This window comes from Penicillium verhagenii, assembly GCF_028828195.1.
Source record: "Penicillium verhagenii strain IBT 33310 chromosome Unknown utg000005l_segment0_segment0, whole genome shotgun sequence".
Taxonomy (NCBI): domain Eukaryota; kingdom Fungi; phylum Ascomycota; class Eurotiomycetes; order Eurotiales; family Aspergillaceae; genus Penicillium; species Penicillium verhagenii.
In genome coordinates this window covers 3,133,555-3,160,353 of record NW_026643169.1, presented here as the reverse complement: position 1 = coordinate 3,160,353, position 26,799 = coordinate 3,133,555, and the positions used below count along the sequence as shown (strand labels likewise).

Sequence of the window (26,799 nt, the reverse complement as noted above, 5' to 3'; positions counted from 1 at the left end):
CTCGAAAAACGACACTTCATTAAATCTCCGTGGATCTCCGATCGATTGAGTTATTGCCAGGATTGGTGAACAGGAGTGGAGAGAGATCGACATTCTATTCACGCTAATGGATGAATCGGGAGCACAAAAAAAGGCCACAAAAACCATGGTGTGACGCACCTGCAAAACAGAAACCAAAATTCAAGACTTAGCCCAAGCTTCCAATAACCGTGGACCCACAATCAGATAATACTACAGGGTTAAGAATAGAATGTACAGTGCTTTAGCGAATGACTTCACTGCCGGACTTCTCGATGCCTTCCATGCCCTCGAGGATATCACTCCCGCCCAATATTCCATAGGCAAAGCTGGTGTTTTTACGTCGACCGGACCATACTTCGTGGAATTTGACGGTCTGGTCACTCGATGCCACGATAATGCACCCCTCTTCCATCGTTCGCTTGCACCACATGCCACCTTCTTTCTCTTTCGGGCGGATCGCACGTGGCCCTCGCCTGACTTCACGCACTCCATTTGACTGCCCAGGATGTCGGAAGAAGTTAGTGGGCGGCGAAGGTAAGTTAGTGGGCGGCGAAGGTAAGTTAGTGGGCGGCGAAGGTAAGTGAATGGGGGGCGAAGGTGAGTTAGTAGTGTAGAAAATATCAGGCTCTTCTAGAGGCGCATTCAGAGGGCGTGGTGGTCTACCCGGGTAGCTTACGGCATATAATGCTCGTCCACAATCATAGCTGACATCTTGATCCTCGCCATCCCAGCTGGTTCCATGAGGTCCCCAAGGAATCACAGCAACCTGTGCACAGCTGGGCCAGGCAAAGACGGCAATCCGAAAGGGATGCTCGGGTGAAGCATAACCAAATGTAGCCGCGATTTCACGTCTGGTTTGACTCCAGATCAGACTAGTCACCTGAGCAAACACATTGATTGTCGCTAGACAAGCACCGGTCCTGGCGTGGAAGAAGTGGATAGCTCGATCATTGGTACCTCCCCCTGTTGCAAGTAATGATGGCTGCCAAGGTGCAAATGCTATTGCTTTTACTGCTGCGGCATGCATGAGACAGTGTTTCTGACGGTTGTGTGGGATTAGAACAGTTTTTGTGCTACCGGAGATGAGACACCCCAACCGACTTGAAAGGGGAGCTGGTGCAGTCGACCTCGAAGGAGACTGTCCCAATGATGGGAGCAGATGGCTAACAATCTGTCGCCTGCTGGGAATATCCCTTAAGCCAGGTGGCGATGGTAGAGGTTGAAATGTATGGAGAGTCAAATTGCCTGTTAGATTGGAAGAGGCAGGAGAAAAGCCTGCGCGGTTGACTGGCGGGGATGGCAGAATCTCGCGCAAATCAAACAACATACAATGATTGTCATTGCCTCCAGAAGCAAGGAATCGATCATCAGGGGACCAGGCCAGGCCACAAACTTGCTGACCATGCGCGGAAATCTTGGCCAGGAGCGTCATGCAGCCAGTCCAACTCCATTGAGTATGTATCTCAGGCCATTCAACTGAGTAGTACCAGATGTTACCTATTTCATCCCCGACAACGAGAAGTTCTGCATCTACTTCCATGTTTTGCAAAACTTCCGATGGTCTCAGTGAAGTCTTCGATTTGAAAGAAACACATGATATACTGTGAGGATGAGTAATTTCAAAGCGAACCTTAGTCTCTGAGACGCCCCAAAGAGACAGTTGACCTGATTGACGCCCAACAGCAAGAATACTTCGGCCGCCGTTTTCTGATGAAAAGGACAAGGAAGTCACATAGTTTGATGGAGGATAATCACCAAATGGCGGTCGGTCCACAATATAACCTTCTGACCAAAGATATACAGACTGTGCCAGGCCAACAGCCAAGATGCCAGACGTGAAAGAATAAGCTAGCGTGGAGCAGTAGAAGTCGTCTCGCATATACGGAGCATCCAGAATTCGAAAAGGCTTCGGGGGAACAGATTCTCGTTGAGGAAGAATCGTTGGCCCTACTCAAGCCTAATTAGTGGATGCCTGGCGCTCGGTGGATCATCAAGGTCAAAATGAAGCCCTGCACTCAGTACTTATGTTATATGTCAATAGATAGTATTTTTATCCAGCAAAAATAAGACGCACACCCAATAAACAGACAGAATTGGGTGATTTGACCAATAAGGTCATGAGTATAAAAATGCACCAAAACTTACAATGTTCCCTGTCACCCTTTTTCCAGGCACAATCCTTCCACTCAAAAGGCGCGAATCGCTCATAGTTTGGAGATGTAGGACTCGGACTTGTTTCCATATGCATTGCAGAAGTATCGATAGTTTTGGTAATAGGGTCAATATCCAGAGCTATTGCAAGTCTTGACTCGTGCTTGTTCTGTTCCTCGGCTCTGGTGTTCTTTGGCAGGAATCTGGCCACAAAAGCCGGAGCAGTGGTGCGTCTGCTCGAAGAACTTGGCGTACCATTCATCACTGGAGCCGAGGTACCAAGCACTGCTGATGTTCCACCTACGGCCCAAACTCCCCCGGAGCTGACTTGTCTTAGGAAGTCGTTCTGGCGATTTCCCCCCATGACTGTTAAGTCGGTGATTAGATGAGGTCGATAGAGTGGTCTTTGAGGAGACCGAGTAGGCCTTGGAATTTGAGCTGGTGACCGCGGTGTTTGAGAAGATGGTAAAAATGGGTCTTCTCCGGGAAGACGACATCGCACAAGTCGCTCTCGCGGTGACAATTGCTGAGGGTGCTTGTTCACCCGATATTGAGTTGATGGAGAATTGTCGAAGTGGCGCGCGGGAATAAATCGATCAGGAGATCTCGGGCTAGGAAAGGCAGCTCGTGATGTTTCTCCAGCCAATGGTCTCCTGATCCTACTACGGTTTCGCGTCGGAGACCCTGTATTTGCTGATAAATTGTGTTCCAAGCCTGGGGGGACTTCAAAAAGTTTTGCGTTTGGAAAGGACTGTGATGCCTGGGAGCTAGCAGGTGATATGAAAAATGGAAAATTGACAGTGGTAAGTTGAAGTCGTCTGACTGACCCGGTGTCCTCGGAGGACTCTGAATGAAGCTGGGATATGATTGGCACGTTATAGCTGCCCGCGGAAGAGGCATCCTCGAAGGAGTGACTTTGCGAATCCACCATGATATAGGATTAACGTAGTAGGTAAACAGCTAACATGAGAATGAGTGTAATATAAGTTTTTATTCGGGGAAAAAAAGGTTGTCGATGTAAGTTGAGGAAGAAAATTGAATGTGCCAGTTGCTTATTCCAAGGCAGGAGACCCACGTGATCCCCGCAGACATCAGCCGCGGTGGCACTTCTTCGCTCTTCCCCAATTCTCCAGTCGGAAAAATCAAGAAATATTATTCCATCAACATGGCCAGCGTGAGTCAGATAATGCACTTCCAAAGTTCGAGGCTGATGGGCTTGGCAGCACGGCGTTCGGCGATTTAAGCCCGTGGAGAAGACCCCCAAAGAACGGCAGCAGGAGCTGCAGAAGATAGAAGACTACAGATCTCTAGAACGTGGGGTCTCAGAAAAAGTGGGTTACTAGAGAAAAATCAGACAATACGAGTTTTTCACTAATTCCAGCCAGGTAGCGAATCAAGATTACACTTCTGACACGTTGAGGAAGATCTCGGAGCTGCTGAATCGGAATCCAGAGTACTACACTATCTGGAACCATCGTCGTCAGGTCATGAGATATCATTTTTCGGAAGCTGAAAATAACTCCGAGGATAGTTTAGGCCAATCGGTCCTCCAGCTCATCAAAGATGATCTAATGTTTCTCATCCCGCTCCTGCGAAGCTTTCCCAAATGCTATTGGATTTGGAACTATCGAATCTGGCTACTGGATGAGGCTCGTCGACTGCTCGCATTGCCTGAAGCTCGCCAGCTTTGGCAAGAAGAGTTCTTCCTGGTTGGCAAGATGTTGACGTTGGATAGTCGCAATTTCCATGGATGGGGATACCGCCGCTTGGTGGTGGAGACCTTGAAACAGTTGGGAAGCCCGGATGAGGCCATGGGCATGACCCAGAAAGAATTTGAGTACGCAAAGAAAATGATTGGGGCTAATCTTTCCAATTTCTCCGCTTGGCATTATCGCACCAAGCTGATCCAGCAGTTATTGGATGAGCAATGTGCCACTGATGACGAGCGAAAAGCAATGCTGGATGAAGGTCAGTATCATAGAAATACCCTCTATCCTATTCAACTATTTCTGACCCCAATACAGAGATATCTCTCATCCATCAAGCTTTGATTGATCCCTATGACCAATCCGTCTGGTTCTATCACCAAAATCTGCTGTCTGTATTTGACCCGGCCACTGCAGATCGGACCATGGCTCCGAACCTGACCACGCCCGAGCGACTTGAATACCTCCGTCAAGAGATTGAAAACATTGAAGAGGTTCTTGACGGAGCTGAAGATTGCAAATATATCTACCAGGCGCTGATAGAGTGTACAGTGCTGGTATCCAAGGTGGCGGGCTGTTTATCATCGGAGGATCGAGATCAAATTCTGAGCTGGCTCTCAGAATTGAAACAATTGGATCCACTCCGACAGCAGAGGTGGTTGGACTTTGAGCGGACATTGTAAATCAAAATTTGAGGCGATGTCTTCCAATAGATGTATAAACGTGGCTCTACTTTTTATCAGCCATCCGAGGAACATTTTGATAATCATGGCACATGCATAGTCCGTACTATGTGTGTCCTTTGTGCCACGACAAGCTAATGAGCACTTGAGACAAAGCCTACTTATGGTAACGGAGATTTTGACTAAGGTATTTCGGAATACGATACTTACTAGTATTCAATTCAAAATTCATTAGAATAGATTAACCGAATCTCCAGCCTTGCAAGGGAAGAATGCATGCATGGTTTTCAATACATGTAGCTTCAAAATACTGCCACGTAGCGCATGCCTGCATCCCCACAACACTCTATATGTAAATTTATCCTTTGACAGCTGTTGCATTTGAAATAAAGGAATTTGACAAAGAAAGAAGAGATTTATTTTTTTATTTTCTCTTATCACAATCAAGGTCGTCACACTGGAAGGGAAAGTCTTAGCCACGAATGGAGCCATACAGGTCTAAGTTACTAGCAGCTACTGCAAAAACCTAGTAGATATAAAGGGCATTCAGAGTAAGCAGTCTAGTAAGACAAAAAGGCTTTGACTAGTCACGCTTTCCAATTGATTGGTGCGGTTTAGGAAATTATGGTCTTGTACACGTATACACGTATGACAGAATCTATAATCGTAGAGATGGATTGAACATAGCTAAGTGGAACAACAAAATACCAATGGCATATTAAAAGAAGAAAGAAGAAAGAAAAGCAGACAAGAATCCTACATTCTGCATATTGCAGCTGCACCTACATACAGCATTTGAATCTGTCCATTCCAACGTTCCGATCGACAGGTCGCCCCCCATACTGTAATCTGCAATCAGTCAGCCAATCACCGTCCGTGCCTGGTCCCTCGATTTATCGATTGTCCATCATAAACCATCACTACGAAACTGACGTCCCCAAATTCCTGGCTCATTCTTCCTTCTTCCTTCCTTTTCTACTGATGACCCCAGAGGCTTCCTGCTTCCTGGGTCTTGTGGTTATCTTCTGATTGCATGTACTCGTAACCTGAGCTCGAGATGTCGCCCCGGAACAGTCGTGACTACGAAGGGGTAAGTTGTGTGATGTCCCCCCTCGTTTCAGATTCTACACACCGTGTTCTGATGCTGATTTGCTCCTAGGAGTCGTTTGACGATGCCCCTGAGACGATCGAAAACCTCCGTGTTACTATTCCCAAGTCCTCGTCAGCTCGGTCTTTGACTGATAGCCCCCCCGTGGGGGTGGGCGCGTCCCCCGACTTAACAGAGAAGTCGCTGTTCCCTTCTGAATCGCAGGTCGAGCAGAAGGAGGATACCGACGGAAGCGAACAAACTACACCCAAAAAGCAAAACAAGAAGAAAAACAAAAAAAAGGGGGAAGCAGCCGGATGAGGGTGAAGTTGCCGAGGAGGACCAGACGGAGGAGCTACAGGACCAGGAGCTTGGAGACGAGCTGAAGCTTGAGACCGTCGAAGTGAATGGAGATGACAATGCAGACCAACAGGCCGAGCCTGAAGATCTAGCGGAACATACTGGATTGGACGGGATAGGTGAAGAGGAGACGCAAAGTCGGAACATTACACCGAAATCACCCCTACTCACCTCCCACCGTTTATCGTCTGCTTCGTCCCTGGATGAGGTGGTCCTCACAACCAGCAAAGATGAAGAGCCTCTCAACATGACAGTTCCCGAAATCAGGCCGGAGCTACCTCCCGTACCCCCCAAAGACGATGCCGCCTCTCCACCCAGCTCTGGCCTGAAAGGTCTGTCTGGAACGCTACCGTCCTTGCCATGGGGCCCTCCTCCCGTCAACAAAAATCCTCCTCCACCCCCTCCCCCACCCCTAGCTCGCAAAGCTAGCGGTCCCTTCGCATGGTTCTCTCGAAGTTCCGTTGGAGCCAAAGAAGTCAAATCCCCGCCTCAAGCTGGTACTAGGCGAAACACCTCCACTTCGGTTTCAACCGTCGCCAGCAATTTGGACCTCGTGGCAGATGGCGATGCTTCAAGCGTCAATTCGAAGAGGCCACGGCGCAATAGTTTGAAAGATCAATTTAAGCTGCTGCGTATGCGGGAGGATACCACCTGGGCCGAGCACGAAGAATCGAGCGCCCGGTCGGGCCCCCCTAGCGTCGGACACCCTGAATTGAGCCCGCCAATAATCCCAGAAGAAAACGAAGACGGAATTCTGTACCCACCTCCCTCTGGCTCTGCAGTAACTTCTCCTGGAATTGCAGATCCGTCTACAATTAACCCCAGCCTTGCACCGGGTACCGTTTCTGGATTCGCCAAATCACCGGACGATGCATCAACTCCCGTCGACTGGGAACTTTGGCAATCACTTGTGAACAATGGACCTCAGGCCTTGGTGGATTCGGAGGAGTTGAACTCTGCCATCAAGAGAGGTATTCCACAAACCATTCGAGGTGTCATTTGGCAGATTCTGGCAGATTGCCATGCTGGTGAATTGGAGGATATATACCGAGACTTGGTGGCGCGCGGGACTGACAAGGAACGTCGGCCGTCCAATGGCCAGATTAGTGGAATTATTGAGGAATCAAACTCATCCTCACGCTCTTCCATTCGATCTGACCATTCGGGATCTGCCACACAGTCCGCCAGTGTTAGTCCTTCCCAGGAAACTAACCCTGAGAAGTTGGCCAAGGAACAGTTGGCTAGCGAAACAGCTCGTGCCAAGAGAGCCAAGGATGAGGCAGTTGCCTTGCAGAAGTTGGAAAAAGTCATTCGTCGGGATCTGGGCTCGCGCACAAGCTATTCTAAATACTTTGTCTCACAGGGCAGCCAAGAGAGTCTCTATGGCTTATGCAAAGGATATGCTATGTATGATGAGGCTGTGGGCTATGCCCAAGGTATGAACTTTATTGTCATGCCTCTGTTGTTCAACATGGATGAAGTTGAGGCATTCGAGCTTCTTGTGAAACTCATGAACAAATACGGGCTCCGAGAGATGTTCATTGCAGACATGCCTGGTCTCCATCGCAGTCTCTACCAGTTCGAGCGACTTCTGGAAGATCTGGAACCGGCCCTCTATTGTCATCTTCGAAGACGTGGAGTCCCTCCGCAATTATATGCTACCCAGTGGTTCTTGACATTGTTTGCCTATCGATTCCCGCTGCAGCTTGTTCTTCGTATTTACGACCTCATCTTCGAGGAAGGCCTTGAGCGCACCATCCTCAAGTTTTCCATTGCCATTATGAGGCGGAATGCCGAAGCACTTTTGGAAATGAAGGATATGAGCACGCTCACCACTTTCCTGAAAGAGCGACTGTTCGACGCATATATCGACAAGCAACCTTCGGCCTCGTCTATTTTGGAGTCTGGATTCTTTGGAAGCTCCGGAGCTGCCGACAAGGAGGTTTACCGCGCCGATCTGTTGGTCCAGGATGCCTGCGATGTCCCTCTCACGCAGGAGATGATCAAATCCTACACTGTCGAGTGGGAGGAGAAGACCCGGACGGAGAAAGAGCGTGAGGCTGAGCTGGAGCACTTGCGACACACCGTGGGCACGCAAGCTGCTCGAGTGCGCTTGCTTGAAGAGCGTGCAGAGGCCTCTGATAAGGAGCATGTGCAGCTTGCATCAGAATTGGTTCATGCCAAGGTCGAAAACGAAGAGTTGCGTGATCTGACCGATGCACTGAAGCTCCAAGTTAGTGAGCTGAAGATTGTGGTTGACAAGCAGCCCGGCGAGGTCGAGGAGAAACTGCGTATGGAGATGGAGCGCATCATGAAACGGAATATCGAGGTGCAGAACGAGAACCGCGCCATGGAGGACTCTATGGCTGAAATGGAGAAGGAGCTTGTTTCAACTAAGATGAAGTGGGCCGAGGTATGTGAAGTCTGATCTTGATCAAAACTCCCAGGTGTCCCGATACTAACTATGCCATTCGCAGGTGTCCGAGAACCACGAGACCCTTCGTCAGAAATGGAGCGACCTTCGCCGGGCCCTTGATTGATCTATGTCTCCCCCCCGGTTACCTTTCCTCACACCTGTATATTTCTCCAGCATTGATGGCGAGTCAATCTGCGATTACTCGGTATCACACCAATGGGCCGGATATCTGCTGTCCTCTTCATTTCTCTTTCAGCCCAACCACGATTCTCCCCATCTCTTTACGACTCTGTACTGTGTTCAAGCCGTATTGTTCCAGCATGCCATTGTAGACGGCATAGGTGTTTTCGTTACTTTGTTATTTTTGTTACTTGTTTTCTTTTGTTTGTTTTACTACTCCTTTCCCCAACTCTCTCTGGTCTGCGAATGTCGACCCAGAAAGCATACTAGATGTATGCCGTGTATATCCGGAATGAAACATGGTTTTTTTTTTCGAAGTCTTGTTCGGAATAGACTCTTATGTACAATCCCACCATGCAGCTTCAGCTGTTTTAAAGCACGTTCTCGTAGAAAGTAGTCATCACATCCTCCTTGATAGGCGCAACAAGCGCCTTGAGCGCCTTGTGTGCCTCGCATTCCGAATCATAGTACTTCATATCCTCCATTGAGGCAAAGGTTGTCTTCACGGAGATGTTGAAGCCTCGGTTGCGAGGATCGGCGATGGACTTGCCGACAGCGGCAGCGACAATATAGGGCTTTCCGTCCTGGACAGAGGTTCAACGTTAGCACCAACTCGAAATTCAACATTACAATCCCAATGTGAAGAGAGGAAGACAGCAAAACAAGGGTAGGTAGTAGGCATTCGACCGGCAACTAGTAGTTTGAACGGAATGCACAGCTCAGGCTTCTGTGCAGTGAAAGCAACTAGACAACCCAGAAAGTAAGCATACCTTGGTAGCGGTCTTTGCCAAAATCTTATACTGCTCAAGCAGACGATCCGCATCCGCGTCGTTGGGGATCTTGAAGAGAGTGATGCGCTCGATGGGTGCCATGGCTGCGGGTGTGGAGGTGAATGTCCGGTAGAGGGTTGATCTGTATGAGATGTTGCGGTAGGAAGGTGAAAAGGGCAATGGTAGTGGCAAGCGTAAGGCCACCTGGCGGGGCATTGAGGAGCCCTTTAAATAGCGATTGGCAATCAATGTAATGCGGGAATCATACGTGAGTGGACCAGAGCTTCGGTACTTGCGGGGTTTTATTGATGACATCGTTCCGACGGGTCGGCATTCGGTATGAAGTAAAGAGGCTCGGGTTTTTAAGGCTGAACTAAGTCTAGAGATGCGAGCATCTGTTCTTTTTTACCAAAACGTTTTTATTCACATATTCTTCTTTTCCTTCTTTATTTTCCAAAACAAATTGTTGCATGATATTGATCGGGAGATTCGGCTTTCTCGTTGGAAGTTGGGAGTGCGGAATACTTCCAGGCTCATGGATGGCTTAATTCCGCCCGGTTATTGCAGGTCCAATTCACGGGTAACAACTTGAATGTGTCCTGTCAGGTAATAATCAAGTGTATTCACCAGTTTTACCAGCTCCACTGATTACATTTTTCAAGCCAGTAATCACAATCGTAATATAGCGTGAGTGTTTGCGTTAGGCTCGTCCCACACCTTTCTTGGGAGATCGAGATGCCTCACATACTTCAGCAAACATAGAAAACATAGGAAACAGTGTCGAATTCATTCCGTCATCTTATCATAAGGCACTTTCGGGGCTTCAGGTCGGTCTCGTAGAGTGGCAGGGTAGCGTGTATCGGATCAATTCCCATGGCCGATGATCATTCTTCCCCAACACAGCATTCACGAATTGACGACCACATCTGCTGCTGCTTGCCATTCCAACTGGATGGGGTATAAGGAATACAGATCAAGAATCTCAATCGAATTCCCACCATGATGGGTGTGTCCAGTATTCCTCCAAGCCCATCATAGAAACACAATGCCTCGCAGGTGGTATATTTGAGGTCCACATCGCAGGACAACAGGTCAATGGGAATCTAAACCCGATGATCTCTCAGAGACATACAGACGGACTGGATTTTTTCAAGCGAACAAAATCCAAGCCAATCAAACCGTGTTGACAGGCTCCGGTCGATTCTTGAAAAAGATCTTATACCGCACAATCTCCACAACCTCCAAGTCTTCGATTTCTGTGGAAGAGGAAGGCCGCCTCTGCAACAAAGCAATTGGCTTGATCAACTTCTTCACTTCCCCAGTCATGCGCTGGTATCGACCCACATAAAGATATGCGTGCTTCATCCACTTGGTGTCGTCGGGGTTCAGGGCCGAGTAATTCGGGAACATGAGCTTGCCGATCGGGGTTTCGTAGGACGCACCATTTGGTGATGGTGGTGCTGGTGTTCCGTCGTATTCATCTTGTTCCGTCGAGGGGATATTGATGGTGCCTTGGAGCTCGAGCAGGGCGAGGCCTGAGGGGGTTTGGAGGAGCTGAGGAAGGGGGTTGGTGACTGGGAAGGGCGTATTTGTTGTTTCTTTTCTAGATGAGGACTGGGGATGGAGGCGTATGGTAGGCATGCTGACGGTTTATCGCGAGGTATATCGCTGGTTGATTTTGGATTATTTGGAGTGGTCGGTTTGGTTGAGGTTGACGCGACGCGGGTCGCGTTTGAACCCCACAATTTAGCCTCAATCATACCCAAGACGGAAAGCGGTTTCTGTGCATATCCAAGACATGAAAATTAGGATTTGATTTATTATTTGTCCCAGGAAAAGAAAAAATTTTAGTAGCTAAGGATTAGGATAATGGTTATTGAATCATTCCAGGCCTGACGATTATGGTGGGCTTTTTCATGCATCCATCTGTTTGTTTTGAGGTGTTGTGGTACATCTGGGCAACAGGTCTGTTTGCTAGCCGATGAGACCCTCTGTATTGGAACTGAGTAAAATCAGATGAAGACTCGTGTTGGTGACATAACAGGCATGCTGCTTCTGTAAAACACCCACAGGTCCTGCCGAAGGACAGACCAGTGCCTTTTCTGGGCCAGACAAATCTGCCTAGGCTCTGATGGCTCCCAGTCAAGACTGGATCTAGACGTAGATTTGTGGCCCAGGAAGTTCTATACTTTCAGAGTTAGCGCCAAACTCTTATTGGGAACTTGAATGCCTACCAGATATGAGATATGAATTGGTTGGATGGTTGTATCAAATCAATGACTTTGGAATATCATCAAGCATCCGGAGTGCTCTTTTCATAACAAGTTTCTTCCAGATTTTGCAACCCTTGGATACTCTGTTCTGCCACATCACTAGCAGACCCGGGGCCTGCAAATTTCCCATAGCGAAGATCACTCAATCCTCCCACAGTAGTACTAAGTCCAGCCACCAAACCAGAAGCCTCTTGGTCAATATCAGCAATCTCTCGCTCAATATGGGTGCAAGCCGTCTCCATTTCGGCTAGGAGACTCTCCACTGAATGATAGTCCTGGGAATTGGAGGTAGTTTGACCAAACAAATGTAGATCCATGTCCACTTCCCGTTGCTCTTCGTCATTGGTTGCTTCCACACCGGCTGTCAGGCTGGCTTTGTGGAGCTCTGCTTTCTGGCGCTCGCCTTCATGAATTTCAGTGTCAATGTTTCCATTCACTTGATCCATATCATGTTCCCGGATCTGCTGTAACTCCCGGTACAGGGCCCGAATATGCGGGTGGTTCCTCAAACGCTTAGGGAACAGATCTGTGAATTTCTGCAGGGACAGTACAGTTGGCAGCGGGGCTGGAGTGAGCAAGAAATTGCTCAATATAGACTCTTCAGAGGGCGCCATGGTGAAACTATCAAAGCCAATATCACCAACACGTTCAGATGTCTTTTCAAAGCAGAAAGTCACGTAGTAATCGCGTTATTTAGACCGACAACTTCTTATGTCGCCAAAAGTCGCGTCTTGATGTTGAATTAATGTGGCGTGCCGACGGAAGAGTATGGCAGTTGAAGCAGTAGATTCAGCAAGCCGCCTGGTATTATCACAACAAGTAGGCGATTTGGATATTTGGAGAAGAAGGCAGCAATCCTTCAAGTTGGTAATAATAGTTGTTGGTTGTGGACGGTGAAGTGTTCCCGCGTGGACCCAGTTCCTGGTGATTCTTCTTCAAGGGGCGAGTTCCGCCTTTTTCCTCACCTCACAAATCTGACCCGCAGCATCACAACTCATCCAATAAACCCAGATTCCAGTGTTTGAAACAGGGATTTTGAGGCCTCGTTGCTACAAGACCGAGCTGGTAGACATTTTCCCAGTGCTTGGGCTTCATACGCCTTGTGGGCAGGCTGTCGTCGCTTATTATCAAGAAGCCGGAGTAGTCTCGAGCTGGTATTGGCACCGAAACCAGGAACTGCGGGAGCCTAAAGACAATCGTGTTTTCGCTTCAACTTAAGGGATATTAGATTACCTGTCTCTGGAAAGTATTATCCAGAGGTGTCAATCGCTTAGTCGTGTCAATCGCTTAGTCGGCGATTTCGATTAGTTGTGATATTGTTCAAGTTGAATTGAGACGCTTGTCACTTCCCCCGCGCCTCTCTCCTCTTCTCTTTTGCGTTCTGTCTCTTCCCACGATGGTTTCAACCAACTACGCAAAGGACGAGAAGGTCTTGTGCTTCCACCACGATATCCTGTACGAGGCCAAAATCCTTGATCTCCGACACAAAGATTCGACCGACAAGAAAAGCCCCTTTGAGTATTTGGTGCACTACAAGGGTTGGAAGAACACGTAAGTTCCTCGTGAATATCTGTCTTCTATATCAGCATGTTGCCCTATTTGTTGTGTGGGGGGTGTTCTTGTCCCTTGCCCTGCCTGGATTCTCCCTACCTCAGGTCCGATACTTGACCACACAAAGGAAGAATAGGCGGCATACCTGAAATTTTGTCTATTCAAGACCATATTTGTTAACGATTAGCATATAGCTGGGACGATTGGGTTCTTGAAGATCGGCTGCGCAAGTGGTCTGACGAGAATCGCGAACTCGCAGCCAACATACGCCGTGAAGCCGAGGCCTCCCTTCGAGCTAAAAACATGAAGCCTGGCACGAAGAAGCGAGCTATGTCGGAGCACAGCTCTGTGCGCGACAGCGAGGAACGTGGTAACTCTGTTTCTGGTCGGGGTAACAAGCGTGCTCGAGAAAATGATATCGAAAGAGTGAGTTCCCCACCGCTTAGTCGTCTTAGTCGTCCGTTGTGTTGTCGCGCAGTTCACTCCATCCCCAACATTCACTGTCTCCTCTACCCTCTCCTCTAATTCAATTACTCCCCTATCACCTTCGTTATCCCCTTCACTGCTCTCTTCACTTCCGTCTCTACTACATACATAATTCTTTCCTCTCTCTTCCCTCTCTTTCCTTTCCTCTCTTTCATCTCGTTCTCCTCGTTGTTTTTGTCACCCTCTCGTCAAACACCCTCCCCCTTCTTGCCAAATGTCTTCACCCGATATCGTGAGTCCAGACCCTGGGCGAAGAAGAAGAAGAAGAAGAAGAAGAAGAAGAAGAAGAGGACAGCGTGGCAGGCGTGGTAAGCGTGATCCGCGGAGGCAAAGGCGAGGGACCAGGCTACATGGACATGATAGCCAAGCACATTACATGTCCTATGTACCCGTCATGGTCCCCATGAACCCTCTAATATTTTACTCCGCGGCGTCTGCAGCCCACTACCGGCAAAATGTACTCCAGCCAAATGACCTAAGGGATGTAGAGGATGTCCTTCAAGAAATCCAAGGGCTATCCCTTGAGGACATCCCCGAACAGACCCACCAAGAGATCGTGGACGAAACCATCCAGCTCATCTTCCAAGACATCTGGCGGCTATTCTGGCACAACATGAAACCCCTGGCACTACCGTACTTCCATCTGACATTGCACCAGGAAGAAACATTTCACGCCCGCCCCTCCATCCGGATTGTGATGCCCGACAACATCAAGTCACTGATTGTCGATGACTGGGAGCGTGTCACCAAGAACGGCTCTGTTGTCCAACTGCCCGCTGCCAAGTCTGTTTACGACGTCCTTCAGGATTGGCGCACCGAGGAGCTACCCAAGCGCCACCAGGTTGACATCAATGTCATGGATGAAGTGATTGCTGGCCTTTCCGAATACTTCGAGGTCGTCCTCGATAAGCTCCTCCTCTACCGTTACGAGCGCCAGCAGTTTCGCGCCCTGAAGAAGACCTACCAGGGACAAAAGGACAAGAGCGCCATCCACATATATGGTGCCGAGCACCTGATCCGACTTTTGAGTATGTTGCTTTCAACCCCCTTCCTTCCCAGTTTGAACAAGAACCTTTTATCCTGACATTATCAAGGCCTTCTCCCGGAGCTGCTCGCTCAAACAAACATGGAGTACAAGAGTACCGGCCGCTCTCACGAAGAGCTTTCCAAATTTTCAATCTGGCTCAGCCGCAATTCTGAGAAGTACTTCCCGACTCAATACATACCTGCCACTGATATCGAGGAGGACGAAGAGTAATTGGACGGATATTGATCTATTCCGATCCTGGCAACAATTAACCCCTTCTATTTGTATCCTACTAATGTTGTTTGTTTTCTCCTATGTTTGTATCTCACCATTGTTCCGTGTTCCGAGTTGCATTCCCTTTTCGACGAACCCGGCGTCTTTTTCAGGAACAATCTGTGACTGTCGCGAAAGTTAGCTTTGCAGAAACCTGTGATGTGTTTCTCTTTTCTTTCCTCTACCTTATCCTTATGACGAGGTAATTCAGAGCTTCCTACGAATGAGTTATGTCTGTCAAAGTACCTATCTGATACTACTCCAGAAGCAAGGCTCCATTAAACCCTGATATCGCCAATGCAGGCAAAGATCACCAATATATTGTACCTATTGTAAGGGCAACTTTCTTGATGCTGAACTGTACGAATGCATTTCTTAGAAACTGGATATCTCAAGAACAAACAAACTGGTTTACATCCAGTAAAGAAGGCCGAAAAGAGGCGAACATTGAATCATGCGCAACATTATCCACCTCGTGATTTTCCGCCCATCCACAATGCTCAAACCAAGCCACTCTCTTTGAATGGTTGACTTGGACAGGAAAGGCTGACAAGGACAACACAATAGACCCTTGACCTACGCAACCAGCTGCTTCGCATCGTCCACAACGACCCGCGCCGCTTTCTTCAACTCAGTCTTCCAGTCTGTCTCTCTCCATTTCGACCAAGCACTAAGACCTTCCGGCGGCTGGATACTCAGTGTCTCGTAGCCCTGTTTGATAATTCGATGGACTTCTCGAGGACTGAGATTCTTCTTTTTGATAGAAGGCAATGCTACAGGCGTAGGCTCGCCTTCGGGGTTGGGACTGGCAGCTACAATGGCAGGTGTTGTAGGAGCAGAGCCATCGGACTGGAAGAGAAGCGTGTAAAAGTGCGTAGAGACACTGAGAAGGGTATCGATAGCCGCGGCGTGGAGATCGTTCTTCTGGGCTGTCGCCGCGTCTGGAATTGGTGTGATGGATGATGAACCTGGGGTTCCTGTTGTAGTCGAACGAGTGAGGGAGTAGACGTTCCTGAATTTTGAGATCACGGGGCCCGTTTCGACGAGCTTGTAGAAGAGGTCGTCGTAGGAGGATGGGTCGGGGAGGAATGTGTCACCACCTGAAACGCAGAAGGCGAGAAGATCGGCTAGGGAGCTGGTTAAGGTGTGGATTTGAGGGTTGGTGTTTAGATCAGTGGCGTATGTGGTCAAGAAGCGCATGAGGGAGAGGAGAGTGCGCCAGAGCTCGGACCAGTGGTAGTTGAGTCGGATTTTGTTCATTGAGAGGTAGGTCAAAAGGCGCAATGTGATGGCGATAGTGTGGCTAGGCATTGTTAGTGCGTTTGGTTATTTGGAAGGTGATCTACCACCGATGACATTCAAGTACATACCTGTAGATGTTGACGTCCAATCGTCGCCGGAGGTTATGCGTGATTGTGTCGATCATTACGTCGAAAATGACAGTGGCGAGCACCCGATCTCCGCCAACGACTGGGAGATACGGCTGCTTTTGACGGCAGATCCGCACTTTGCGTTTGCCATCTTCACTGCAAATGTGCTTGCACAGAGTTGGATCCTCGACGAGTATACGGAGGGTGAACAAACTCAACTCAGCATAGTGTGCTACCCGCACAGATCGGTAGGCATGCTGTAAAAGGTATGATGACAGAGAAATGAAGCTCGAGAAAGGAGACTCCTCGTTCTTTTCTGGAATATGGTGGACCAAGTGGTAACCGAATAGTTTGTTCGAGTTCGCAAAGTCATATGTGGCCATCAGAATAGCAGCTTCTTGGGCGGGCCTAGAAAATTATCAGTGTCTAGTAACCTAACAGCTAGAAAGAGACGAGAGCCTTACAGCGCAGCAAACATAGCTTTAGCTTCCTCCGCACTGGGAGGGTTTACCTTGTCCCGAGCACCAGGCGCGAGAGCACGAAGTCCAAAGAAGATCAGAGTATTTGCCAAGGACCAGCCTTCGGGTATGTCGTCTTGCACGGCAATATAGCCGTTGCGCAAGCCACCACATGTGAGGCCAACACCTTTGACGATTTGTTGAATGCTTGACTCGTTGACAAAATCATCGAGTCGAAGCTGATAAAGATTTTGAAATTCAAATTTGTTGTAGTTTGCCAACAGCCCCAGAAGAAGAAATGGATCAAACACTTGCATAGGGGTATCAGAGTCATGAACATACTGCTGTCATTAGATATTGGGACAAATATTGAATTAGAGATGATTCATACCTTCATCAAAGATGGGAACAAATCGCGGTGTGTGAAATAGGAGACGAGGCTAGTTTTGTATGCTCCACTTGTCATAGCGATAGCGACGCGAATTGCTCTGCGCCGTAATTCCACTGCATAATTACATCAGTTTCCATAAGGTACATACTTTACCACGGGCACTTACAGCTGGAGCCATTGCGAATGATCCCGTCCAAGACAGAGACAAACTCCGAGATAACGCGGTCAACCTCGTCAAGGCCTGCAAGAACATTGATCACATCCGAGCTTGGATTGGTGTATTTTTTGCTCAAAATGCTAGTCAGGAACGTGGTCAAGGTCTGGATGATATCAGTCAATATAGCTGTCGATCACAATGGCGGGGCACTCACATCTAGTGCATAAGAATCCGCGGGTGCAACCCCGGAGGCAGCTTCACGGATGGCCCGAGCAAAAAGATGTTGAGTTTGCGTCTGATCTAGATTAGCTCTATAAACATGTGGGGTGGCTCGGTGGCTGAAAGGCTAACCTGCAAGCCCAATGTCTCGTCGGGGCTTAACTTGTCTAGCAGAAGATGAAGCTGGCGTCCATCGGGTGGCAGCAGAAAGAACTCTCGCCAGAAACCCTCCGAGTGTTCGGCATCCTCAGTCGCCTAGGGGGTGGTCAGCATATGCGGCTCTATCAAATTGGGGATACCGGGGCCTAGCAACGGGGTAGCATACTTTGAACAAAGCCTCGTAAAGCTGGACGATCTTGGGTTGGAAAGTCTCCGGCCTTGTCTGCTGCGTAAGGGGAGAGGCCTCCATGATGTCAGGTGATCTGCAGACTCGATCACCGAAGCATTAAATATTACTGTATGGAGGGAAGGTTCCTTTGAGTGCTCATCTCAAGTAGTTAACTAGCCAAGGCACCAGCCACTTTGTCAGCGGATCCAGCCACATGTCCTTTCATTTGAATTTAGGAAATTACAATGTACAAGGGTGATTGAATACTAGTAGCTCTAGATCTTATTTCTTAATTTTAATATAGTATCATGTATAGAATCGTCTCTATAATAATGACCATGCGACTCATGAGTATTTATGTCATTGTTTCCCCTCCCTTCATATGCCCTCGAGTCTCGACACGCACTGCGGAGGCTCGACTGCTCCGGAAATCGGGCAAACTTGAATGTGGAATTCGGTGGGCCCACCAGGTACGCAGCGGCCAAAATTATTCATACCGCTTTTGGTCATGCTCTGGGTCACCGCCCTGAACCGATCTGGTATCTACTAGCAGTGGTATGTGCAGAGTACTCCATATTAATAATATAAGAATTGCTGAGTATCCAAGTAGTGAATAAGAGGATATTCGTAAAGAATAAATTGAATTGGTAATTCGTCCAAAACCTAAGCATTCTGTCATGAATTAGGTCATATGACTGATGATTAGTTACACACTTTGCCGCGGAGTGGAAGATGACTCAGCTTCCGATAAGCGCAGTATTATGTAAGCCATTAAAGGGAAAATCATGAAATCAAAGAGAATGATCAAGTGAATTAAATGTAATAAGAGTGGAATAGGAATGATATAATCCTCTCTGGTCTACCAATCAAGGTTCTCAGTATCCATATTTACTACTGTTTTGGCACTCGTTTCTCTGTCTGTGCATTTACATCAAGAGTGGCGCCACTGTGTGTAGAAACACATCAACGCTCATTGGTCGAAGCCGGGTCATACAACCAGTCTTACTTAATCGCCCGAGAAGTCACCGGGGAACTTGATTAAACAACTCTTTTCCCCTTCTTGCTTTCGAACTCACCACCACCTCTATCAAACACGAAACTCGACCTTCTTATGCCTACATAGACAATTCTTCGTCCAGGTCCTGCTCTGTTCAACCTTCTATTTTCCCCCTCGACCATCACTTTCTCCACCATCATGCAGCGTCCTGTGACATCATCCGCCACACTGCTCCGATGGGCAAAACCCTCGGCTACACTACGCTCCCCCGCCGTGCGGTGCTTCTCATCATACGGAAACGCCTACCAGTCATCTAAGCGGGACATGCAGACAGCGACTGCCTACCGTCCACACTCTCTCCCTTCGTCTTTCCCGCCTCCCCGTAGCATCAGTGGCTCAGACTCCCTGATGTCGGCCGAATTTCCTCTTCCTGCCGAGAACCCACAGAACTCCCCAGCACAAACGAAACCCACATCCACAAGCACTGCTCGGGAAAGTGAGGCCCAAAAGCCAAAATCCGCCTCGCCTACCACCCAAAGTAAGACCGGGAAGCCCCGTCGACCATTGCGCGCAAGAAAGGCGGCAATGAAACTATCCGACCTGGCCACTGAGCAACTGCGCAAGCTTATGGATCAACCCGAGCCCAAATTTATCCGTATTGGAGTGAAGAACCGTGGCTGCTCGGGTCTTGCCTATCATCTCGAGTACGTCGAGAAGCCGGCCAAGTTCGACGAGGTGGTAGAGCAGGACGGTGTGAAGGTTCTGATTGACAGCAAGGCCCTGTTCAGCATTATTGGCAGTGAAATGGACTGGCAAGAAGACAAGCTGAGCAGAAAGTTTGTTTTCCGCAATCCTAACATTAGTGAGTTTCCCCGGAAAAAATTCTACTTTCCTCTGGAAAATTTGCTGTGGCAGCATGTGCTAACCAGACACAGAGGAACAATGTGGATGCGGTGAATCCTTCATGGTTTAAGCGATTTTTCTCTATGTCTCCCTCGGTTTCTCGGCGTCTTCCTTCGGTGCATCGGACGGTGTTTTTCTTTTCTATCATGTGACAGGTTTTGGGACTTTTTGACCGCTTTGCTCGGTCAAGTACATACGCTTGATATCCAGTTGATGCAGTTTTCTTCATGTTTCATCGTTTTTACCGCTTCCATTCACCCTATGCCCCAGAGCGGCCAGGTGTGAATTTGATACCATGGACTCATTACAAGCTTCAAGCTTGATATATAGGCTATCCATAGATTTCGCTGAGTTTACCTTTTCATAACTGTGTATCAATATCAATGAAGAAAATATCACAAATACAAAACTTACTCCTCTTGCATACAGAATTGTTTTGGACGTTTTGAGCACTTCTTCTACCAGCAAATTTCGGACTCAATAGTACTATCTACCAAGTACATACTATGATTTTCTTTTCGATTTACTAGTAATCAGTGAATAAAACACATCTTAAAGATATTTAAATTAAGATCTTATCTGATGGTACGACTGACGATAAGCTTGAATATGTTCCACGTTAATGTCCGTCAATGTTTGATGTCACATGATGGCATGATGGGGCGGAACAATGCATCCAGATCTCTACCCCAACATCTGTAAGTATACATATCATATTTCTCTCGAAAACAATCAAACGTCCCTCACCTCAATATATCAAGGGATACAAAATGGCGTCACCCACCTTTCTTTCTTCCTACACCAGCGACCCCGTCGCCGACCTCCTTATCATCGTCCGCTTCTCCGCATCAATCCCCGATCTTCCGCTCGACGTCCCAACCCCCGATTCTACGACAGGCGCAGGGCTCAAACAGCTAATTCGCGCGAAGCTCCCATCATCCCTTTCATCTCATCGTCTGCGCTTGATTTATGCCGGTCGCGGTCTAGAAGATACAGCCGCCTTAACAACCTTTCTCAAGCTCCCGCCTTCCCCATCTAGAACTCCGCGTCCCGCGACAGACGACGAAGACCACCATGATGGACACAACACAAGTCCAGGGAAGGGCACCCAGAGCTCCACGGACCCCGATTCAAGAGATAAGGGTAAACAGCCCGTTCGAGACCAGCGCCCGAGAATATACATACACTGCTCCATCGGCGACATTGCGCTCTCAGACGCCGATCTAGCTGCGGAAGCTGAAATAGCCACGACAATACTACAGAGCCAGAAAGAAGATGGAAATGTCTCGTCGCTGCTGTCTACGGCTACATCTACCATTCCTCGCCGCAGTGGCTCTTCTATGTTTCCGTCTCGCTCTTCAGTGGCGCCCGAGGCCACTACTACAACCCCGGCACCCCGTGGCTTTGATCGTCTCCTAACGGCTGGATTTACCGCCGCGGAAGTGACAGCTCTCCGGTCCCAGTTCTTGGCTGTACAGTCTGTTTCACGTACGCCGGATACTATGCCTAGTGGCGAAGAGCTCCGTGATCTGGAAGATCGGTGGATGGATGAGGGCTCGACTGCTGCGGGGATGGCGGGTGCGGGTGAGGGTGCGGGTGTTGGGGATGATGATGAGGGGTTGGGGTCGGGATCTAGGAGTGCTATGGATGATATGCTTTGGGGTACGGTCATGGGCTTCTTTTGGCCTGTTGGCTGTGCAATGTGGTTGAGGAGAGAGGAGGGTGTTTGGTCTTGGAGGAAGGGCGTCGCCGTTTTTGTGGGAGTGCTCGTCAATGCGGCATTTGGGGCCATGAGGATTATGAATTAGAGGTTTCAAGTATTTGGTCGGAGCCTCAAGTTGGTTGACTTTTGTTTTGTCTTTTTTGAACATTTGAAGCGTTGGTGATTTAGTTTATGTATGATACCCCTGCGCTGTTTTGGTTATGCTTTTGTTTTCAGATAGGTTGTATATGACGAACATTCGATCAGTGAATCCGAGGTTTGAGTACATACTATTGTAGGGAATATAAATCATCATCATGATATCGGTGTTTGATTACGAGCGCAGGCTTCTATAGACCAATGCTCCAGAGCTGGTCAACCCTGGCGATGCTAACATACAAGGCCAAAAAGTTACAACGAAAAGAAAGAGCAAAACGCCCAAAACCCCGCAAATTTAATGAAACTTCCCGTAAATAACCGCAATAATCAAAAGAACAAGCAGCGTAATGATAGCAATGGTGATTATCCGATTTGTAGCCATCCTGTAAAGCAGTCAGTATCTAACCAGAATGAACCAATGAGATAAGGACATGGAAAAAGGAGGACAGTACCTACGGGCCATGCCCCTCAAAGTCTTAATACTAGTATCGACGTATCCCTCACTTTGGTGCAGGTTATCCCTGGTGTGCTGGATCGTCTGTCTCTGCTCATAAAGATTGGCCAGCACGTCACGTCCGACATCCTCTGTTTCCAGTGCCGTGCGCTGACTCTGCTGCAGACGGGCAGAGCTGCGCTCCAGTCGCTCGGTACCGGAGAGGAGTTGCTGCCGCTGCTCCAAATGTTCGTCTTGAGGCTCATCAGTGTACCGGTCACCGAAAAGGGCCTTGCGGTCGTCCGAAAGGGACTTGAGCTTGCGCTTGACCTCATCGACGTCAGTTGAGTAGTTGCGGAAGCGGATGTTGATCTTCGAGCGGGCTTCGGAGGGAATGTTTTGCTTTTCCATGCGCATTTGATCCAACTAGTAACACGGTGGTTAGTTCATATGTAGTATATGAGATCTGGCTCGTTTGAGGGGGTCTTGGAACAGGCGGCGTTAACGATTCTAGGGGGAGACGGACCAATTCTGTGGCTTCATCGAGCACTTGCTCTGCTGAGCGAATTGCAGATTTGCGTTGCTCGCCGCTTACTTCCGAGATCTGGTCCAGCTTCTGGTTCAGGTCGGCCTGTACCAGCTTGAGCTCATTCTCGTAGCTGGCGAACATATCTGAGCCTGCGTCCGTGTCTAGGGAGCTCGACATGTTTGGAATTGTATTCTGTGAGGTGGGGTGATTCAGAGGAAAGAAGCGAGAAGAGAAAGACGGCTGTTATGACGAGGTCTGGGGTGGTCGTTTCGTATGATCAGACCGCAGGCTCCACCTTTATCAATGCCAGTAGTACCGGTCGTTGTTCGGTCAAAAATCGTGGGGCGTTGCGTTTCGGCGTAGTGTTTTGATCGTGATGCTCGCTATAAAAGTCTAAGTAATTTGGAGTCTCGCAACTGTTTAGTTTTGAGAAGAGGGCATTAAGCGCGGAGTTCGGAGTACATGAGTAGGTGGAGGCTGGGGAGTTAAGATGGCGATAAGCTGCACGTGATTATCGCCGAGGCCGGGGCGACTTGGTACATCTACGGAGATCCACGAGGAATAAATACTAGTACACGTGGACTTGGATAAAAGGTGCAAATTAAAAATAAATATGTGACACTCCTGGGCTCTTCATAGTATTATCGGGTCTTTATGAGAGTGTGAACCCTGAGAATAAAATACGGGTGTATCCTGCAAATACTATGCAAGTTCTGGGCGATCAGCTAGTACCTTGCACATCTGTACCTGGCAGCCTGGAGGCTTTGGTTTTTGCCCAGATGACTGACTCTCACAAGCATAAATATCCGGAATCAAATAAGGTAGCATCAATAGCATTAACATAAAGGATATGGAACCTTAATAGCACATTTCGCCTTTTCAAAAAATAATCAAAAAGAATACCCCAGGGTATTCAGTCATAGAACTCCGCTGCTTTCCATCTATGCCAGGAACTTGGTGCTGTCCTGGGCGACAATCTGTGCACTGCGCTTCGCATCCAAGAAGAGATCTTCGCACTCGGCAACGTCTGTCACCTCGATCCCACCTGGGTGTCCGTTGACGCGGGCCAAAATGCTTGCCGGGGTCAGCAGCTGCAAGGCGTAACGCAAGCTGATCTTGCTACCGTGCTCGGCAACCTTGTCCAAGGCGGACTCGGTGATACTGAGACTCTCGACCTTGGCACGGAGACGGATAATGGTCTTGATCTCTTCCGGGTTGTAAGGCGTAGTGGGGATGATAAGGAGACGAGCGAGCAGGTCTGGTGGGATGCCGTGGGCAGCGCTGATGTCGTCAGTGCCCCGGATGACAGTGTGACCGCGATTAGAGGCAAGGATAACAATGGGGGAAATTGAGGACTCGAGAGCACGGTTCAGATATGTGAAGCACTCAATATCAAGCATGTGAACTTCGTCAATGAAGAGAACACCAGGAACAAGCTCAGCCACTCCCTGATCAATGTACCGGTTGACCACTTTGTTGATCTCCTGGCGCAGCTTATCGGTAATCTCGGTCTTCTTGGGCTTCATCAGCTGACCCATCATGCTCATCACATCCTGTCCACCCTGAGGCCGGGCATTGGCCATGTCCAAGTCATGCAATGTAACGTCTTGCACAATCTCCTTTTTCTTGTGAACCTCACCCTTGGGGACAGGCACGTACTCCTCCGCTTCGAGATCGAATTCGGTGGCGTAGGCATCGGAACGTCCGACACGCTTGCATGAGCCAGTGTTGGCCTCGATATAGATGACATCTCCGACGGTGACACGCTCCTTCTGAATGGCCTCGTAGATGCTGGGGTCCAGACGGAGCTTCTTGCTGCCCTTAGCAGACTTGAGCCCAATGATCAGATGGCTGATCGTACGTCCGTATCCGCCCAGCGGGTTCTCGGTCTCCTCCGGAGTCAACTCTGTCACTTCACCCTCGTACACTTCCTTGGTTTCGCGAACTCGCAGGCCTAGTATTTAATTAGTCTCGTGCTTAAAGGTGCTTCCAGACTGGATCGCGTACCAATTGCTCTTCGGAAATTCTCCATCAAGGCTTCTGTCTTCTTGACCTCTGCAGAGTAAATTTCGCTGCCAACGATTGGACAGAATGGAACCTTGGTGCCCAGCTCCTGTGATACAGCAAGAGCAAGCGCTGTCTTTCCGGTTCCGGGGCCACCAGCGAGCAAAACAGCTCGGCCAGCCATCTTCTTAGCCTTGATAAGATCGACGATTACACCGCATGCCTATTTCAAAGCAAGAGACTGTCAGTCATGATTTACTCGGTAGATCCCATCTTTTTGACTCAATGGGGTTCCAACTCACCTCACGGGCAGCAGCTTGTCCCACAAATCCATCGCCGGAAGTTTCTGAGGTGCCATCAGCGCGCAGGCCTAGGCCCTTGATGTGCGTATGGGTAGCGGTCCTGTTCTCGCGCGAGTTGCCCTTGACTTCACTAATCTGGACCATGGTGGGCAAATGCGGCTTCTTGAGCCTTTGGGAGCTAAGAATGGAGGGGGTAGGAGAGAGAGGATGTAAAGCGATAACAAGAAAATCAAAATCAAACAAAGAAGCTAAGCAGTGATGCGATGAGCCGTCCTTTTCCCAGGTCTAATGCTCTTCCCGAAATTCGCGAGCAAGGGATCTGCGCCAGTCACGGAGCCGCGCTGAAGGCGGTCAGCGTCCCCCAAATTCTTCCTGAACTCCAGCTTTCTCTACCACGGGATATTGAAGTCCACAAATTAACAAGTTCACCCCCTAAGAACTTGTCCAACCCTCTCCAATGGCAGGTGTCCACACCAGAGCCACCATGGTCGGCCACTTCTCTCTGGCATCGGCCTTCCGAAATCTCTCTTTATCGGCCCCGAAGCGCTCGTTCTCCACAACATTCGCACCGCAAACCACCAGGCAACTCCCCGAGCACATCCCAGCCTACCCCTTCGGACCCAAACAATGGTACAAGCAAGCCGACTCAGGTCTCTATGGTGGTGCTATGATCCGCTTCGGTAACAAGATCTCCAAGGGTCGCAACGAGGGCAAGACACGACGAAGCTGGAAGCCCAACGTTCGCCGCAAGAAGATTCCCAGTGAGGCGCTTGGTGAAGATCTTTTCATTAAGGTTACTCGCCGGGCTCTCCGTACAATCATTAAGGAGGGCGGACTCGACAACTACCTCCTCAGCGACAAGCCGGCCCGTATCGAGGAGCTCGGCATGTTCGGATGGGAACTGCGATGGAAGGTTATGCAGACTCCAGTCATCCAGGAACGATTCCGGGAAGAGCGCAAGAGACTTGGTCTTCCAGAACCCAAATCATTTGAGGAGTGGATGAAGAGCAAGGAGGCGGAGATTCAGGCCAAGATTGAGGAAAGGCTTAACATCAAGGAGATCACGAGGCCCCACATGAAGGGCAAGGTTGACCCTCAGCGACTTGCACAGCTTACCCAGTTTCCTGACGCTGAGAAGTAATTGGAGGTGATTTTATGTTCGAATTGATGTCTCTTGTTGGGGAAGCTGGCGCTTCTCTTCCATTGTACCATTATCGCGACGAAGTGGACCCTACATGAGCACCACTATTTTTTGTCTTTTTACCAACCACCTGTGTCTTCGACATTACCTCGAGAATTTTGGTGATCTCTTCGCATAAGTGCGAATCGGCGTGCATATCAAAACTTGAATTTCTTTGTATTTATACTCCAATATCATCCGTTTTCATTCCAAACATGGAAGTTCCACATGTGCATGGTCTTTTTAGTCTCCAGATGTCATTCAATGTTTCAACCAGTTGACATGAGGTTGAAATGTTGAAGATTCATCCATTCCATTGATCAATTGGTTCAAATGTTAGGGTTTTTTCCAAACTTACTAGTAGGTAGAGCTATCAGACATCAATATTCAAGTTTTAGATAGTTACAAGTACCTACATATAAGTATGTACGGCTTGGAGGGCGATCAACCGCCGGGGTCGGGGCTCGTGGACAGGTCAACTGGTGGTTTAAACATTCAAAGTTTCCACATGCAGGGCTCAAAATTGAATTGATGGATACATAAGCAACATTTGAACATGTGTAGTAAGTGTGCATCTTATCAATCTTTGTATGCATGCGCGCGTCCATAAACTGATTACCACAAATTGAAGTTCAAATGTTCAAATGGAGGGTGTCAAGCCCTGGGGATTGTACCTGGTAGTA

The 26,799-nt window shown here is 48.7% G+C and overlaps 13 protein-coding genes across 13 annotated transcripts; 6 read left to right on the top strand and 7 right to left on the bottom strand.

The window, feature by feature from the left end:
- Nucleotides 1–262: 262 nt before the first annotated feature.
- Nucleotides 263–3,103, bottom strand: N7466_004700 (WD40 repeat domain-containing protein; the record flags this gene model as incomplete). The annotated part of the gene is made up of 2 exons (XM_057164097.1): nucleotides 263–1,968; nucleotides 2,167–3,103. 2 exons carry the CDS (start codon nucleotides 3,101–3,103, stop codon nucleotides 263–265), a joined length of 2,643 nt encoding a protein of 880 aa, XP_057022778.1.
- A 234-nt stretch (nucleotides 3,104–3,337) lies between these two features.
- N7466_004699 (Rab geranylgeranyltransferase BET4) lies at nucleotides 3,338–4,561 on the top strand (the record flags this gene model as incomplete). The annotated part of the gene is made up of 4 exons (XM_057164096.1): nucleotides 3,338–3,346; nucleotides 3,396–3,503; nucleotides 3,558–4,140; nucleotides 4,197–4,561. 4 exons carry the CDS (start codon nucleotides 3,338–3,340, stop codon nucleotides 4,559–4,561), a joined length of 1,065 nt encoding a protein of 354 aa, XP_057022777.1.
- A 1,057-nt stretch (nucleotides 4,562–5,618) lies between these two features.
- On the top strand, nucleotides 5,619–8,548 carry N7466_004698 (putative GTPase activating protein (Gyp5); the record flags this gene model as incomplete). Its single annotated transcript, XM_057164095.1, has 4 exons — nucleotides 5,619–5,651; nucleotides 5,721–5,854; nucleotides 5,952–8,421; nucleotides 8,486–8,548. The coding sequence occupies 4 exons, from the start codon at nucleotides 5,619–5,621 to the stop codon at nucleotides 8,546–8,548; spliced, it is 2,700 nt and encodes an 899-aa protein (XP_057022776.1).
- A 427-nt stretch (nucleotides 8,549–8,975) lies between these two features.
- Nucleotides 8,976–9,476, bottom strand: N7466_004697 (Dabb family protein; the record flags this gene model as incomplete). The annotated part of the gene is made up of 2 exons (XM_057164094.1): nucleotides 8,976–9,188; nucleotides 9,375–9,476. 2 exons carry the CDS (start codon nucleotides 9,474–9,476, stop codon nucleotides 8,976–8,978), a joined length of 315 nt encoding a protein of 104 aa, XP_057022775.1.
- A 1,071-nt stretch (nucleotides 9,477–10,547) lies between these two features.
- On the bottom strand, nucleotides 10,548–11,015 carry N7466_004696 (Ctf8 family protein; the record flags this gene model as incomplete). Its single annotated transcript, XM_057164093.1, has 1 exon — nucleotides 10,548–11,015. The coding sequence occupies one exon, from the start codon at nucleotides 11,013–11,015 to the stop codon at nucleotides 10,548–10,550; it is 468 nt and encodes a 155-aa protein (XP_057022774.1).
- Nucleotides 11,016–11,667: 652 nt separating this feature from the next.
- N7466_004695 (Cnl2/NKP2 family protein) lies at nucleotides 11,668–12,261 on the bottom strand (the record flags this gene model as incomplete). The annotated part of the gene is made up of 1 exon (XM_057164092.1): nucleotides 11,668–12,261. One exon carries the CDS (start codon nucleotides 12,259–12,261, stop codon nucleotides 11,668–11,670), a length of 594 nt encoding a protein of 197 aa, XP_057022773.1.
- A 782-nt stretch (nucleotides 12,262–13,043) lies between these two features.
- Nucleotides 13,044–14,942, top strand: N7466_004694 (Chromatin modification-related protein eaf3; the record flags this gene model as incomplete). The annotated part of the gene is made up of 5 exons (XM_057164091.1): nucleotides 13,044–13,198; nucleotides 13,393–13,624; nucleotides 13,927–13,992; nucleotides 14,151–14,712; nucleotides 14,779–14,942. 5 exons carry the CDS (start codon nucleotides 13,044–13,046, stop codon nucleotides 14,940–14,942), a joined length of 1,179 nt encoding a protein of 392 aa, XP_057022772.1.
- A 618-nt stretch (nucleotides 14,943–15,560) lies between these two features.
- On the bottom strand, nucleotides 15,561–17,988 carry N7466_004693 (ARMH3 family protein; the record flags this gene model as incomplete). The annotated part of the gene is made up of 8 exons (XM_057164090.1): nucleotides 15,561–16,287; nucleotides 16,355–16,762; nucleotides 16,819–17,153; nucleotides 17,204–17,316; nucleotides 17,370–17,523; nucleotides 17,575–17,655; nucleotides 17,712–17,834; nucleotides 17,905–17,988. 8 exons carry the CDS (start codon nucleotides 17,986–17,988, stop codon nucleotides 15,561–15,563), a joined length of 2,025 nt encoding a protein of 674 aa, XP_057022771.1.
- Nucleotides 17,989–19,102: 1,114 nt separating this feature from the next.
- Nucleotides 19,103–19,877, top strand: isa1 (Fe-binding Fe/S cluster assembly protein ISA1; the record flags this gene model as incomplete). Its single annotated transcript, XM_057164089.1, has 2 exons — nucleotides 19,103–19,766; nucleotides 19,840–19,877. 2 exons carry the CDS (start codon nucleotides 19,103–19,105, stop codon nucleotides 19,875–19,877), a joined length of 702 nt encoding a protein of 233 aa, XP_057022770.1.
- Nucleotides 19,878–20,577: 700 nt separating this feature from the next.
- N7466_004691 (DSC3 family protein) lies at nucleotides 20,578–21,615 on the top strand (the record flags this gene model as incomplete). Its single annotated transcript, XM_057164088.1, has 1 exon — nucleotides 20,578–21,615. One exon carries the CDS (start codon nucleotides 20,578–20,580, stop codon nucleotides 21,613–21,615), a length of 1,038 nt encoding a protein of 345 aa, XP_057022769.1.
- Nucleotides 21,616–21,963: 348 nt separating this feature from the next.
- On the bottom strand, nucleotides 21,964–22,807 carry N7466_004690 (v-SNARE protein VTI1; the record flags this gene model as incomplete). The annotated part of the gene is made up of 3 exons (XM_057164087.1): nucleotides 21,964–22,051; nucleotides 22,121–22,527; nucleotides 22,628–22,807. 3 exons carry the CDS (start codon nucleotides 22,805–22,807, stop codon nucleotides 21,964–21,966), a joined length of 675 nt encoding a protein of 224 aa, XP_057022768.1.
- Nucleotides 22,808–23,571: 764 nt separating this feature from the next.
- Nucleotides 23,572–25,080, bottom strand: rvb1 (RuvB family ATP-dependent DNA helicase pontin; the record flags this gene model as incomplete). The annotated part of the gene is made up of 3 exons (XM_057164086.1): nucleotides 23,572–24,584; nucleotides 24,638–24,857; nucleotides 24,937–25,080. 3 exons carry the CDS (start codon nucleotides 25,078–25,080, stop codon nucleotides 23,572–23,574), a joined length of 1,377 nt encoding a protein of 458 aa, XP_057022767.1.
- Nucleotides 25,081–25,393: 313 nt separating this feature from the next.
- On the top strand, nucleotides 25,394–26,077 carry N7466_004688 (mitochondrial 54S ribosomal protein bL28m; the record flags this gene model as incomplete). The annotated part of the gene is made up of 1 exon (XM_057164085.1): nucleotides 25,394–26,077. The coding sequence occupies one exon, from the start codon at nucleotides 25,394–25,396 to the stop codon at nucleotides 26,075–26,077; it is 684 nt and encodes a 227-aa protein (XP_057022766.1).
- Between the last annotated feature and the right edge of the window lie 722 nt (nucleotides 26,078–26,799).